At 34.9% G+C, this 14,943-nt stretch overlaps 1 protein-coding gene across 7 annotated transcripts in view; it reads left to right on the plus strand.

Moving 5' to 3' along the window:
- The window catches only part of LOC142334589 (regulator of G-protein signaling 7-like), an 84,391-nt gene that overhangs the window by 35,058 nt on the left and 34,390 nt on the right, over positions 1-14,943 (plus strand). For all 7 annotated transcript variants that reach the window (XM_075382752.1, XM_075382761.1, XM_075382742.1 and 4 more), the window contains exons 9-10: positions 2,384-2,458; positions 2,951-3,282. In XM_075382752.1, the coding sequence (XP_075238867.1) occupies positions 2,384-2,458; positions 2,951-3,282 (407 nt within the window). The remainder of the gene's footprint in view (positions 1-2,383; positions 2,459-2,950; positions 3,283-14,943) is intronic.

A 14,943-nucleotide genomic window follows, 5' to 3' on the forward strand; every position in this document is an offset into this window, starting at 1 on the left:
AGGCATAGTGTCACAGTCATGAAACATTGGTTATATCTCAAAAAGAAATAGCGAGGTTAATGTTGTTTTTACAGGAAAGTGGATGGGACCTCTCACTTATGACCTGAAGTTAAGTTGACAAAAAGAAGAACAGAAAGGGCAAAGCTCAAAGATATTCTGAATTTTTTCTGAAAACTGAACTCAATCGTTAAATCCATTAGCGATTAACTGACGGCATTGAAACAGCTCTTTTGTATCTTAGGAGGAAGCTAAAGAGACTTATCAATAATCTGTATGATTCTTACGGCTTCAAAGTGAACACCAAAATAGGCAAAACTCAGAAATTCTATAAAATATCGAAAGAAAAGTCGAAGCCATTAAAGCCTGCTTTGAAGGCCATTGAAATTTGTTAGTATTATGATAATTTGACTTCAAAAGAAAGGTTAACAAATTATAACAATTAAAATAATACTATAATCAAAAAGGACAACAAATACAGGCAAAAACGCAAATTTCAATAGAAAAGTGCAAGACGATATTGAAAGCTATTAGAACCGTAACCTTACCACTGAACTTCTTATATATTTTTAAAATAGCGTTTAAAATGCCGTAACCTTATCACTGAACTTCTTATATATTTTAAAAATAGCGTTTATAATAACTGTCAAGATAGTAATAATGACATTACTTCCAGAAAGAGCCAAAGTTATGAACAAATTCCCAAAAATTATATATATATATATATACTTAAAACTCCTATTATTAATGTATCAAAACCAGTAGTTTAAACATAAAAGCATCCACCAGACTAACTTTAGTTTCAGTGGAAATAATTTGGGACTTGACACTATAGGGCCTGATCTACAGAAGTAAGTTTATCAAAATTTCTCTATTTTGTTTCGATTTTCCCCCGAGTTATAACAGCTAATAGGTATCAATTCAAAGTTTTAGGCAGGTTGACTTAGTGGTCTGTCAGAAGACAATTACACGTTAAACTAATGAGACCAAGTCATAGGAGTGCAAAAAGTGCAACAAATTCAAGAAAAATCAGAAGTTCGTTTCAAGTTTACGAAAAAAATGTTGAAGCCATCAAAACCAGGAGCTATTCCCTGAAAACATGTTTATTGGGCCTCATTTGAACGTCGGGGAATTTCTCATTATTGTAACCTTGATATGAAAATGACTTGTCTATAGTTGACATGCAAAATAAACAATGAATTCTTAAGATGGTTAAAAACAGTGCTCCTACGGAATTCTATTTTTTTTGTAAGACTCTCCGATGGGAACAAAACTAGCTTTTTTGTCGATGCTCATCTATTTAGAACACAGAATTTTTCCATTATTTGATGTAAAATATAATTTCGAAACAAAAATCTGATTATAAAATTAATAAATATTATTGAAATTATTGATAAATATTTTTGAAATTACTGAAAATTATTGAAAAATTTAATACAACTAGGACTTGTTAATTTTCTATGGTTACTGCACCTTTTTGGTCATTTCTGTATTGCGATTTCGAGAAGTTGGCATAATTCAATACAATTTGTAATAGCCGCGAAGTGATAGCTGAGGCTATTATTGGCTTTCTCTTGTTTTGTTTCGTCATTAAGATTTTTGTTCACTTCAAATCTGCTTTTTGTTCAATCGCTCATGCAATTTCAACTGAATTGTGTGCGTGATTTCATTTTTCACTCTTAATGGAGCGAGTTTTTTGTTCATTCGCGTGATTAAGTTTTGGTCACGTGACTTACCTCACTCTCAGAAATGACTTCCTGACTCTGAAATTGTCTTTTTAAATTTAATTCAGAGAGATAAGGTCAAGTGAGTGTATGTCACTCTAATTGAAGGTTATTTAAGAGCAGCTAATAGGAGCAGCAGATTCTTAGTCAAAATTTCATATCTAAGCCCTTTATGAAAAGAATAAATTTTTTTTGGTCTGTCTTTTTCTCTTATTGAGACTGCAGATCTACGAAGCTATCGTGGCTATTTTCTGGCAATCTGCCAGCTATGTTTATTCAATTCAAACACAAACTGAAAATTGGACTTATAATTTGGCTCGCGCTCATTTCATTGTTAATGAGTCAGTAATTTCCAAAAAGCGTTTTTTTTTTCGATAAATTGAAGGTAATTTTTGAATGGCCTTCAGGATCGAAGTCTTTTTCTGGGACATCAGTAAACTTTTGTAAAAGTAGAATCACTGATTAAAATATATCTCATAGATATGGTTTGAAGTGAAAAAGCTTTTTAATTTATAATATCGTACCTATAAATATCGATTGAAAGTTGTTATTTGAAATTTTATTACTTGTTATGTTGCTCATTTACTAATTACTCAACTGATTATGAGGAAACATTTGAGTGGATGTGACGGAAAATCTAAATGCATTTGTTCTGCTTTTAGCCTGGATCTGTGAACACAACAGAGATTGACATCAGGAAATCGTGCAAATTACACAAACCTCTCAAGACTCGAAAAGTTAGTAATTAATTGTCTGACGGCATTAGACAAGTAGCCCCTGCCTTTTTAATTAGGCGCTAAATGAAGGAAAAGTTGTCATCCTTGTCTTTATAACGGATCTTTGCAGATGGTGGTAGCTGATGTCGAATCCTTCTACCCCCCCCCCCCCCCCTCCGTTTGCTTGCAAAAATAAAATATCAACACCAGCGTTGCTGCCCAATACATGAAATAGTGGATTTTCAAACATATAAAATGCATCTAAAAAGTCACTTATACCTAGTCAACAACTAGAGTTAATAGACTTTTTAACAACTTTAAAGTTCCCTTGAATTTAAAAAAAGTCGAGTTTTTGTCAAAATAAAATGTGTCAGTAACATGTAATTTAGAATGAAGAGATAAATATTATATGTAAAGAGAGTTGTTGCTGCTGGTTATTTTATGCGCTGATTAGTAACCGTTTCTGCGAAATTTTGAGAATTCAAGGACAATAGGCTCTTTATCTTGTTCTAGGCCAATTACAACGTTCCCGGGGGGCGACTGAGTCCCTCACTAGCCAGCAAAAAGAACAGTGTATCAAATGGTCCAGGGACTACAGCCACTGGAGATGATACGAACAACAACTCCGCTAGTGGTACAGATAACAACGCCGCCGGAACTCCCACCCCCTCAGACAAATCTCAGTCTGGGGGAGGAGGAGCGGAAAAGAAATTGTCTACTTCCTCAATTCCTCCTATGGGATTGCTGAATGCCCAGAGTACCTTAGAGGAGTTGCATCAGATGAGAGACACGCTTAAGCTGAGGCTCAACAAAAGTCACGTCAAGATGTCGAAAGTGGCCGACTTGTAAGTTAAAGGGGCCATCTTGAAGGTGAAGGGAATTACCCCCACCTCCATTTCGGTAATATGGAGCCACTTAAATTGATTTTTTATAATCCGAAGAGCAATATCTTTTATTGTAATTGCTGGTGTGATCTCCAAATAGGTTACGCAAGCCATTATCCAGATGAAAACAAGTTTTTGTTTTTCACATAAGGCTGCGAAATCAAATATATTAAGTGAAATAAAAAAAAATATCCTTGAATATTGCTGTTATCTTCCCTGTAAGATAACTTAAAACACTCGCGTGAACATTTTAAAATGCCGAAAGTCTGCAGTGCCAGAAGTTGACATTCGTCATTTTAAAACTTGCGCGTTTCGTGTTTTAAGCATGGTTAAGTGGCTCTGCAGAAGTGACTTCGAAAGCTTTTCTTGATACAAGTTCTCAGTGACTTCAAGCAGAGTCACGTAACCATCGTCCGCCAGCATTTGGTCAAACTTGATTTATTTGATTCTAGTGTGTTTAATTGCTCTCGAACGAAGTTTGAAGCCAATTATGATAAATGTCTTTTTATGCCAAATTTTGGTTTTATCGTTTTCTTCCACAACATTCGCTCAATTTTACTTCTCGAGTAACTTTTTCTCGCTTGGCTTCTTGATTTTTGCGTGATCTAAATTGCTCTAATCAGAAATTAAGTCTGTTGCTGTAACAAAAGCGATTGTAGAATAGGATATTTAAAGGCCCTGATAGTTGAGTGTTGGATGCTTCAGCCTATCACCCCGGAAGTCGGGGGTTGGAACCACTCCCTGGATTAACTGAAATTATTCCGAATGAAAAGCCCTCTGAATTAAATTGCCCGCCTGTAAAAGTCCACAACGAAAGTGCGAATCTATAGTTTTGCCTGTGGGCCTCTGCAGTGACCTCTGGTATCATGGATTAAGTGTGCTTAATTGCTAACAAAATTTGTGGCAATTAGTTAGGTCCCGCTTGTCTGCGGGTTTTTGCTTGGTTGTGTTCCCATTGTAACTACTGTCTGCTTAGTGACCATATAATGTATACCACTTTACCGTAAATAAACACTAATAGAGGTTATAATTTCGTGGGGGTGAGGCAATAATCATAGCAAAGATTGTTCTATAGTTTAAAAATATAAAGTCGTTCCCATAATTTTGCAGGCCCCTGGTTAAATTGGTTTAACAGCCTAGTCGCTGTCATGGTTTTGACATTTAAGTTTTTGGGAAATTTTGTATTTTTGAAGTTCACCTGTTTTTGTTTTTTACTGTCAAGCGAAGTCTGTAGTAATTTTATTTAGTCCTGCGGTCTTCTGTTATGGAATTTTGTTTGGCCTATTTGTTGTCTGAAGTGGTTTATTTTTCGTCCTCAAAAAAGGGATAAACGGACGGCACTACGCCACTGAGCAGCTGTCGTAGAGCTCTACTAGTCTCCAAAAGGACATTTCATCAACCGGAGCTGTTTAGAAGTCAGAAACGAATTGCAAAAGCATTTTTGTGGAGGTTTCGACGTGTATATTGTTTTTAGTCAAGCTTATTGTTGAAACGATTTTGACGCTGTTTTCATGAACTTTTTAGTGAATTGTTGGTTTGTGATTGTATTTGTTGTGGTTTTGTTTTTGTCATTCAGTCTCAGTAATGAGCGGTCCCATTTCGTTTTGTAAAAAGGCATAACACAATGAAATGTTTTCTGTCTACGGCTTATGTTTTTTTGGATTTTTTCAAATTTTTCTGTTATTAATTGCTCTCGAACGAAATTTGAAGCAATTATTATAAGCGTGTTGGTCGTTTTATGCCACATTTTTGTATGATCATTTTTGCACTTTTGTTCTGGAAGATGATGTGACTTCTCAAGTGACTTTTTCACGTTCCACTTCTTCATTTTTAGTAATTTCATTTACGCGTATTCCGAAATGAACTTTGTTGCTAATACAAAATCGATTGTTGGCGGTTGCTCCTCAAATCTGTTATGGCTTAGTGGCTAAGAAGTTAGTTTGCTATCCTGGAGATCGCTGGTTCGAACCCCTATGGGGACCGTGTTTTTGGGCCCGCCAAAAGATGCGCCATTCTAGGCCACACCCCCTATATCAAATTACCCCGCCCGTCGTTCGAGAGCAATTGCTACGACGGTAGTCCATTTATGTTTTTCTTTTCGTCTTGTTTAATATTGCTATTCAAAAAACAGCGCATATCTGCTTTCTTGTGAATTTAAGTGAATCTGTTAAGTGGTTTTATTTTCCATCTGAAGATTTTGACGTCGATTTACTCGTTTTTTTAAAAAAAGTAGTGCAAATTTGAGTTGTGTACTAATTAATTGCTCTTGAACGAAGTGCATAGCAGTTATTGTAAACGTGTGTGTTTTTTTATGCAAATTTTTTGCTTGACAATTTTGCGCTTTTCTTCTAGAACATTCTTTGACTTGTCAAGTGACTTTTTCTCGCTTTCGTTCTTCATTTTTGAGTGATCTCTATTGCGACGAATAAAGATAATATAAACTCGGCTGCAGAATAACAGAGGTAAGTGATTTGTAGCGCAGTGGTTAGTGCTTCGGGCTGTGGATCGGGAGGGCAGTGGTTCGAATCCCGTTTTACAGTTTTCTATTATTGAATGCTTTAAATTGGTATGCCATTTTAATGTTGTTACGTGTTAACTTTGACGCCGGTAATTTTCAAAAACGTGTTGAGTTGAGCGAAATATCCATTTTTTTCCCTTTGGTCTTCCTTAGTTCAATTTCCCTTAAATGTTTTTTTTGCTAGAGGTAAGCAATACGAGTTTGAATGTTATGTTTTTTTGTTTCGCTGAATTTTTAACAAAATTTGAGTTATTCTTTGCCCAAAATTTTACGTTTCTTTTGTTTTTCTTCGCTTGATGTTTTCTTGACTATCAGATACGTTATCGTTAATATAATGAATGTAAAGACTTTAGCCTCTTCATTTGTTTGGATTTTAGTTCGAGAACCGTGTTGTTATCTTTTCTAATTCGCTGGCTTGCTCGTTTTTTGTTACGACAATCGGATCACTCGTCAAGAAGTCAAACGAGCGACTTTTTCGATGATTTCGACCAATTGTCGACGTCAGATTTATCGTGTCTTTGGGTTTTTAGGCAATCGTATGAAAATTTTTTAAAGCGTATAGGACTATTTCACTCAATAAATTGGCGTTTTCACTCACTTGATAAATCTATATTGAGAGTGCAAAATATTGAATTGAAATAGGATTTTACCAATCTGGATAATGATAAAGTTGTTGAAAGGCCTTCTAAGTGTATGAAATTTAATTTGAAAATGGGATAAAATTTGAATTCAGATTTTTGTTATTTGGCAATATTGTGTTTGTTTGACCAAATCTTTGTTTACGCTCAGGAACTTGTATCACAGTGGAGACTCGGTAATGTGCGTTGGCACATAATATTCCGACCCCGTTGATCTGCATTTTTTTCTTAATGGTCTACTAAATGAGGAAGAGATAGAAAACTTTCAAAGATTCCCATATTGTTCAATAAACCACTAAGTGAAAGTAATTCCGCATTAGAGGGTTAATGCAAACTGCGAATGATGATATTACGAGACAAGCAGATGTAAAATAGAAAAAAAACAATAATCACCTAACAAAACAAATTGACCTCTACATTACTAAGAAGATATGAAACCTCTCCTTAATGAGACTTCGTAACAAATAGCAAAATAACTGCAGAAAGGGCAAAGTTCAAAAATAATTCTCCTTTTTTGAAAACTTATTATTTTCTAAGGGATTAAAACCATTAGGTATCAACTGCAATAATTAAGAACATTCGTTTTATACTTATTGGTGTATGATTGAGAAAGCAATTCAAAACCTGTTAATTTATATCTTTTAAGGAAGCAATTCAGACCGGTCATAATCCAGATAGTGATATGCAACTACAAAAAGGACAACAAAACAGGCAAAATTTCTTTAAAAAAATCAAAAAATTTTGCAATAAAACGGTGTCACAGCCTCAATCTTTTGACCGAAGACATTATAAGCGCAATTATGAAATCCCTCAATGCCAAAACGACCTCCCCATTAGTTTGTTGTTGCGGCAAGGATACAAAGAACAACCTCAAAAACTCATCTCAGACATCCAAAATCGCTTTTTTTAAATGAAATTGCGTAGTATCAAAGCCAATAAACCATTAGTTTAAAACAAAACAGATATAAAAGTTGGACGTTGGCTTGCTAGAAAAAGGATACGACATGTCTTTACAGAGACTAAGCTAACTTTGAAGGAGAGAAGATAAAAGCGACAAAGCTGAAAAATCAGTGGATTTTTAAACTATTTTTTACATGCATGAAAACCATAAGCTTTCAACTAATAAGAATGAGATTGACTTTCACCTCTCTTTGGAATACAATTGAGTTTGTTGAGACTAACTCATAAGATCACAAATAATGAACACGGACATAACTCATCATTTAACAGTTTTTTTTATGAACCACAAATTGAATCCATTAAAACTATAAAACTATGAGATACTAAAATTAATTCAAAAAAACTATGATCAAATGAATGTATTTTATTTTTTTTATTTAGATCGCATTTGATCATTAATTGGTCCTCTTTGTGACTGGTCTACGTGAGAACGACAAACATGAAATATTGATCATTAAAGAAATTCCATAAAAGGTCAGATGAAAACAAGTTGTCTACGCCCTATAAACATCAGTTTATTATAATCGAATTTAAAAAATTGTGTTTGCTTCAGCAAAAAGTTCGTATTACCCATCAATACTGAAACTAATTAGATGTTGTCGAAATAGGAAAAAAAATCAAAAGGTTCATATCCTTTTATCTTTTATTTTTTGAAAATGCTTTGTAGTAAGTCATTAAAATCATTCGCTATATTAATTTATTCATTTGGTTCAGTTATACAGCCAAAGAAGCCATTGAAATCTTTCATGATCTGGAATTTTTTGCTGCAAAGAACAATCACTGGTAGAAATCAAAAATTTAATAAATTTTGCGAGAACTGTATCGCAACCGTCAAAATCATAAATATTCACCACGAACATTAAAAATATTGCATTGCGCATTATTTAGACGTCATTTTTACGTCGAATTAATGCGATAATTTGACAACCAAAAAAAATTGAGCCTTAAAAATGGGCGAACATGGAAAATTCACAACGTTCTATTTTTGGAACCTCTTACTACCAAAGCAGAGAACCGTTAGTTAAAATTATAACCTATATAGAAATTCAGTTCTATTTGACTTGGAACAAGAATTGAGCTGTATTTACTATGACTTAGCTACTTGTCGACAGTAATTTGATTTAAAAGACGCATAGTTCAAAATTTCACTGATATTTTCTCAAAACAAATAATTGCTAAGTAATAAGAGCCATTTGATATCAATTGACAACACGGTTTAGTTTAATTTGTACCCAATAAAGATGCCAATTGAATTTTGTGAATAGTGAGACTAAGTCGTGGGTCTGTAAAAAGAACAAAAGGTGCTAGCGAATCACAAGAATTCAATTCAGGTTTCTGATAACGCTTTGTCGAGGCTTATTGCTCATGAGCTCATACTCAAAAGCTGATGTTATGTTCATTTGAGCTCATGATTTAAAGGGGACTTGCTTCAATTCAATCTTAGTTTGAATTCATTTCAGTCATTAATTAACATTAAAAAATGCAAAAATATTCCGAAACCAAGATCGCGCTTCAATACAATCAGAACAATTTCTGATTATAAGAGTCCAGGGAGACAAATGAAACTGGCACTGGTATCGCTGCGCATTCCAATGCACAACTACTTGATCCCTATATTTGCGAAATAAATTTTTAGTCAAAAGAAATATTTCAATATTTCAAAAAAATGATGCATTTTGGATATATTACATCGAGTTAAATTGGTGAAATCGGGCTGAATTTAATTCAAGTAGAATTTATTTCATTATAGAAAGTTGAAATAGAATTTGCTCTTTTGAAGTTGAAAAAATTGTGTGTTCAGGTCTCTACTTCTGGCAAACTTAAACAAAGTGGGCTATAAAAGCTTATTTGGCAAATTTTTTTGATGAGAAAGTCTGGAATTCGAAAAATTTAGCGAACATTTAACCAAAAATTTGGGCTAAAATTACCGAAAGTGTGAACAAAAACATCGGAAATCGGTCTATCATTCACTAAACATTTGAACCTCGATCTCTCCCCGGAAAAATGAATTTCGAAAAAATCTTTTTAATTCTATATTCTACGCTGGACGGGATTTTTAATACCACGCACAACTACGATGAATATATAGATCGGCGAAAATTGACTGAACAAAAAACCCCATTTGAGTGTATAGTTCCTCCCACTAAAGGGGTCGGAACATTATGTGCGAACGCTCATTACCGATCCCCTTGTTCTTGGTGAATTTTAAGTATGGGCTTAAACTAACACAACGAAAACATGCTTGTTGCAAATAAAACCTTCCGGATTATACGGTGAACTTGTCTAACTAATTAGTGTATTTTAATTTTCATGAAAATAGTGTCAATTTTTCGTATTCTCTCAGTGAGCTGTTGTGATGAAAAAACCTTTCTATTGTGTTAAGAGTGCTTGTTGTGTGAATGGCAGCTTCATCTAATGTAAGAAGGGCTTTTAAAATTGTTTGTTCCTGTTTTAAAAGTGAGGAGGAGGAAATGTGTCAATGTAAATACTTTTTAGTAACTATTCAATTCAAACGCATTTGTTTAAGGCACGAAACAGCTAAGCATTCCTTTCATGTTGTTCCCTCGTTACGCTGCTAAGTGATTCTAAAATAGTGTCTTAATTTATTATTGTTTTGCTGCCATTTTTTGAACGGGAGCAGTTTAATCTCATAATGCATTTCCTCTCTACGTCTCTCGCTAGCATTCAACTAGAATAAGCGTGCGATTAGCCAAAAATTTGCATAGCATAATGAAGTTTATAAATAGCAGTGTGAGAATGGCTGAAGAGTGGAATAACGATGCGGATGAAACAAAAATACAGCAGTAAAAAAATTTGTTTGGATCTAGAAACTCGTAAAACTCGCTTTTTTCATATGACGAAATTAATAATTGACTAAATTTTGGGACCAAACGATGAGCTAGTATAATAATTTTTCAGTCAGTTTGTAAAAATATAGCCGGATCTGCCCTCCCCCTTCAGACTACATCCAAATATCCGTGACGGCGGTTCAGTTATTCAGATTATTTGTTGTCATTTTTGCTGCCAAAATTTACTGCCCCTTAGTGAGCGAAAGACTTTATTGCACGGTGGCTTCTTCTACTATTCTGTATTCACTTGCGCTATTTGTATTTGTACAGCGCTCCTCACTTCCTCTCGGCAGAACCCCCCCCCCCCCCCACCTTCCCAACCCTCCTCCCCCTCCCACCTTCCCAACCCTCCTCCTCCCCCTGAAGCGATTGCTGTTAACCGCTTCAAGTATTTAAATTGCGGAGCAGGGTGAAAGCTCTTTAAGGTCATACAGGCTTCACTGAGCGCAGAAATTATGTCACTCTGGAGGATTGAGATTTGCTCTAATGTTCTGCGTTAAATGTGAAATACAATGTTTTTTCAGCGAGGGAAAAGGGATGAAATACAGCTAGTTAAGCACATTGTTGTTCTTATGGAATCTTCATGTGCGGTTAATGGTTAAGAACTTAAGCCACGGATAAGCTTTGAATAAAGTTGAATGCTAAAGACGTGTTTTGTGACTAAATGTTGCGTAAATCATACAGCCTCAACCTCTGAAGCCATCATCTACTTTTTACAGTCGAATCCATGTTTCTAAGTATTGTTTTTTTTTCAAACTAGTATGTTGCCATTTTAGGAGATTGATCAGATTTGTTTATCCGATTAGTCATAGCTGCGGCTATTTTGTTTCGTTTTTTTTTCTGACTGGAGGTGTAGGATTTGTTTTATTTCTGGGCGAAAGTTTCACTTCCGAGCAAGGGCAATGCTAAAAATTTGCTGAAAATTTTGCGAGCCCAGTGATGTTTTTAATGCAATTTTTTGCTTGACCGATTTTGCGTCAGACCATTTTGACTTTTCGTCCTAGAAAATGGGATAAACTGGTTGCGCCCGAAGGGCATTAAGTTCTCTTAGAGCCTTTCCGCTCACCAGACTCTAATTTAATTCTTGGCAGTTCGCTACTAAAAGGCAAGTCAAAATTGCGTTGAAATTGCTTTCAGTTTAAATCTTGCTGATCTATAATCAGCTCTAATGTGGTCGTTTTAGGCTTCATAGTGACTTTGAACCCCTCCTTGACTGTCGCCTGAGAGCAATTGAACCAACCATTGTCTGTAATGTTTTTATTTTATGGTTTGCGTGTTAAAAATAATCTCGAAGAGTTTTGATACTTAAGATACCTTTTTGCTGGTTTTATTAATAGCCGCGAAGCGATAGCGGCTATTATTAGGGACATCGTGGTTTTTTTTTAATTCGTCGTCTCCATCGATGATTCTTACGACCTGACTTCTTGGAATTGACTTTTTCAATGACTTCAGCGACTTCTACTGCTTTGCCGTTAAAATTTGTGTACGTGGCGTCATTTCTGCTTTTAGGTCAATTGTGTGACTTACCTCACTCAAAAAAGTGACTTCTGAACTCACTTATGGAACTTTATATTTTAAGAACATTCACTAGTTAAAGATCAATAATAGTGTGCATCTAAGTAGTGCCAAACTTATATGCCCTAATTCTTGAGTATTAGTCTTGAGTTTTTGACGATCTATTATGTCTCGGCCTCCCTCAGTGTTTTACGCCCCCAGTTACAAATTATATGTTGTTATATAGCACGTTACTATGTAAGAAAATAGCACGTGCGCCTTGGGGGGAGGACAGAATAGATCTGTCTTTGATTTCGAATATCAATTTTGAAATGCTCTTTTATGGCTTTTTCCTATAGACCGTTTGTGTCAAAAAAAGGCAGCCAGAATCTAACCAAAAAAGTCTAGTTGTCTATTAAAGGACTGGTGGTCGATATGTCTATCTTATTACTTTAGTTGTTTCAATTCATGGAAGGCCACAAGCGTCTATCGCGGCTATTTTCCGGCAATCTGCCGGCTATAATATAGTTCTTTAAAATTAAATACACTTTTGGTCTGGTCATGTGTTATAACAAATGCGTGTATTTAATTGTTCTCAAGCTAAGTTTGAAGCAGTTAGTGTAATTCTCTCGAGCTGTTTAACTTCTCAGGCGTCGTTTTTACGCTCCTTGCTTTTTGTGTCATCTAAATTGATTTCTTTTGCGCTTTTAGGGAGCTGGACTGAAGTGTTCAAGCTTACGGCTTAGATTCCAAGTAAAAAATGTTCTAAATCTTTTTCTTATTGTTTTAACCAACATAAACCAACATTAACGATTACCTGCTGATAACCTGGCTATGAGCCACCTTCTAAAACAAGCTGTAATTAAATTTAGTTTCCTACTACGGCTCGAGAGCAATGCGTCAGACTATAGTCGCTTTGTTTAGTAGCCGAGGTCATTTTCTTGACCGTCTTTTGCGCTCAACCGTCTATATTGTACAATTCAAAGTGTCTGAATTCTGTTGGGGCGCTGTCTTTTAGGATCTGTTTATACATTTTTAAATTCAAGTTGGAGTGATCAAACAAATTGGATTTGTAGTTTTATCTCGAGCCGAAATAGAAAAGTGAAAAACGAATCGTTTAAGATGTGGAAATTTTCGAATCGGTTACGGACATCAATGGACGAGAAGCAAACCACTTTTGTGAATTTTGTTCTGTTTTCATAAAAAAGGTTTGGATTTTTCTTGTATTTTCTGTTCTCTTTGTTCTATCACTTATTCTCATTATTGACTTTGCTCTCGGATGAGACATAATTGAATTTATTTAGTTCTCCATTTCATTTGTGACCGTTTTAGCGACCTGAAAACTATATTATTCATGAGGTATAAGTAAATTTCGAAGTTTTCTCGCTTTTTTACCCCCTTTTGTGATGCCACTTGCTCCCCGAACTGTGGAATCCAAACAAAACAGTACTCTCTGGAAATGATTTTCTCGACTTTCCGTCCTCGAAAATGGGTCAAACTGGTAGCGCCCGAAGGGCATTAAGTTCTCTTAGAGCCTTTCCGCTCACTTCTAAAAGGCAAGTCAAAATTGCGTTGAAATTGCTTTCAGTTAAATCTTAGAAGTGATCAATAATCAGCTCTAATGTGGTCGTTTTAAGCTTCTTAGTGACTTTGAACCCCTCCTTGCCTGTCGCCTGAGAGCAATTGCACCAACCATTGTCTGTAATGTTTTTATTTTATGGTTTGCGTATTAAAAATAATCTCGATGAGTTTTGATACTTAAGATACTTTTTTTGCTGGTTTTATGTAGTTCTTTAAAATTAAATACACTTTTGGTCTGGCCATGTGTTTTAACAAATGCGTGTTATTAATTGTTCTCGAGCTAAGTTTGAAGCAATTAGTGTAGTTTGCTCGAGCGGTTTAACTTTTCGACCGTCTTTTTTACGCTCCTTGCTTTTTGTCATCTAAATTCATTTTTTTTGCAATTTCAGGGAGTTGGACTGAATTGTTCAAGTTTACGGCTAAGAGTCCCTTTAAAAAATTTTCTAAATCGTTTTTTTTAATGGTTTTGACCAACATAACGATTACCTGCTGATAACCTGGCTATAATCCACCTACTTAAACAAGCTGTAATTAAATCGAGTTCCCTACTATGGCTCGAAAGCAACGCGTCCGTCTATAGTCGCTTTGTTTAAATAGCCGCTGTCATTTTCTTAACCGTCTGTGCTCTCAACCGGCTATTTTTTTACAATTCAAACTGTCTGAATTCTGTTGGGGCGCTGTGTTTTAGGATCTGTTCATACATTTTAGAATTCAAATTGGAGTGATCAAACTCAAATTGGATTTGCAGTTAACTCGAGCCGAAATAGAAAAGAGTGAAAAACGAATCGTTTAAAATGTAGAACTTTTCGAATCGATTACGAACATCAATGGGCCAGCAGCAAATCACTTTTGTGAATTTTGTTCTGTTTCCATAAAAAAGGGTTGGATTTTTCTTGTATTTTCTGTTATTTTTGTTCTATCACTTATTCTCATTTTTGACTTGGCTCTCGGATGAGACAGAATTTATTTTATTTAGTTTTCCTTTTCATATGTGACCGTTTTAGCGACCTGAAAACTATATTATTCCTGAGGTATAAGTAAATAAGTTATAAGAAAGTTTTCTCGCTTTTTTACCCCTTTTTGTGATGCCACTTGCTCGCCGAACTGTGGAATCCAAACAAAACAGCACTCTCTGGATATGATTTTCTTTTCTTGTTTAATTCCCAAAAGTGATCATTGGATTTATTTTTAGGCAATATTTTCAGGCAATCTATTGGTCAAACATTTTCAGGCAATCTATTGGTCTTCTTTATTTTGTTATTTGGCCCTTAGTTGTAATTACAAAGAATGGAATATGCTTACTAATAGTAGGTTGCTTTACGTTGGTGAACGTCTATAATTTTATATTCAATGACTTTCAATGACTTTAAAGCCATTTATTTTAAATATTAATTATATTCCAATTGCTCTTTTCTTTTTGTTGATATTTTAATTTGCTGTCAAAATTCTATTCTTGTGAAAATTTGTTTAAAATATGGTTATTAGATTTTACGGCTTCGACAAGGGTTTTATTGAAAAAAGGAGAAAATGAGTTGTAAAAATTTTTCATGTTTCCATCTTTGTTGACTATCGAAGGCTGTTC

The sequence above is a fragment of the Convolutriloba macropyga genome, chromosome 1 (genome assembly GCF_964194025.1).
Source record: "Convolutriloba macropyga chromosome 1, txConMacr16.3, whole genome shotgun sequence".
NCBI lineage: Eukaryota > Metazoa > Xenacoelomorpha > Acoela > Convolutidae > Convolutriloba > Convolutriloba macropyga.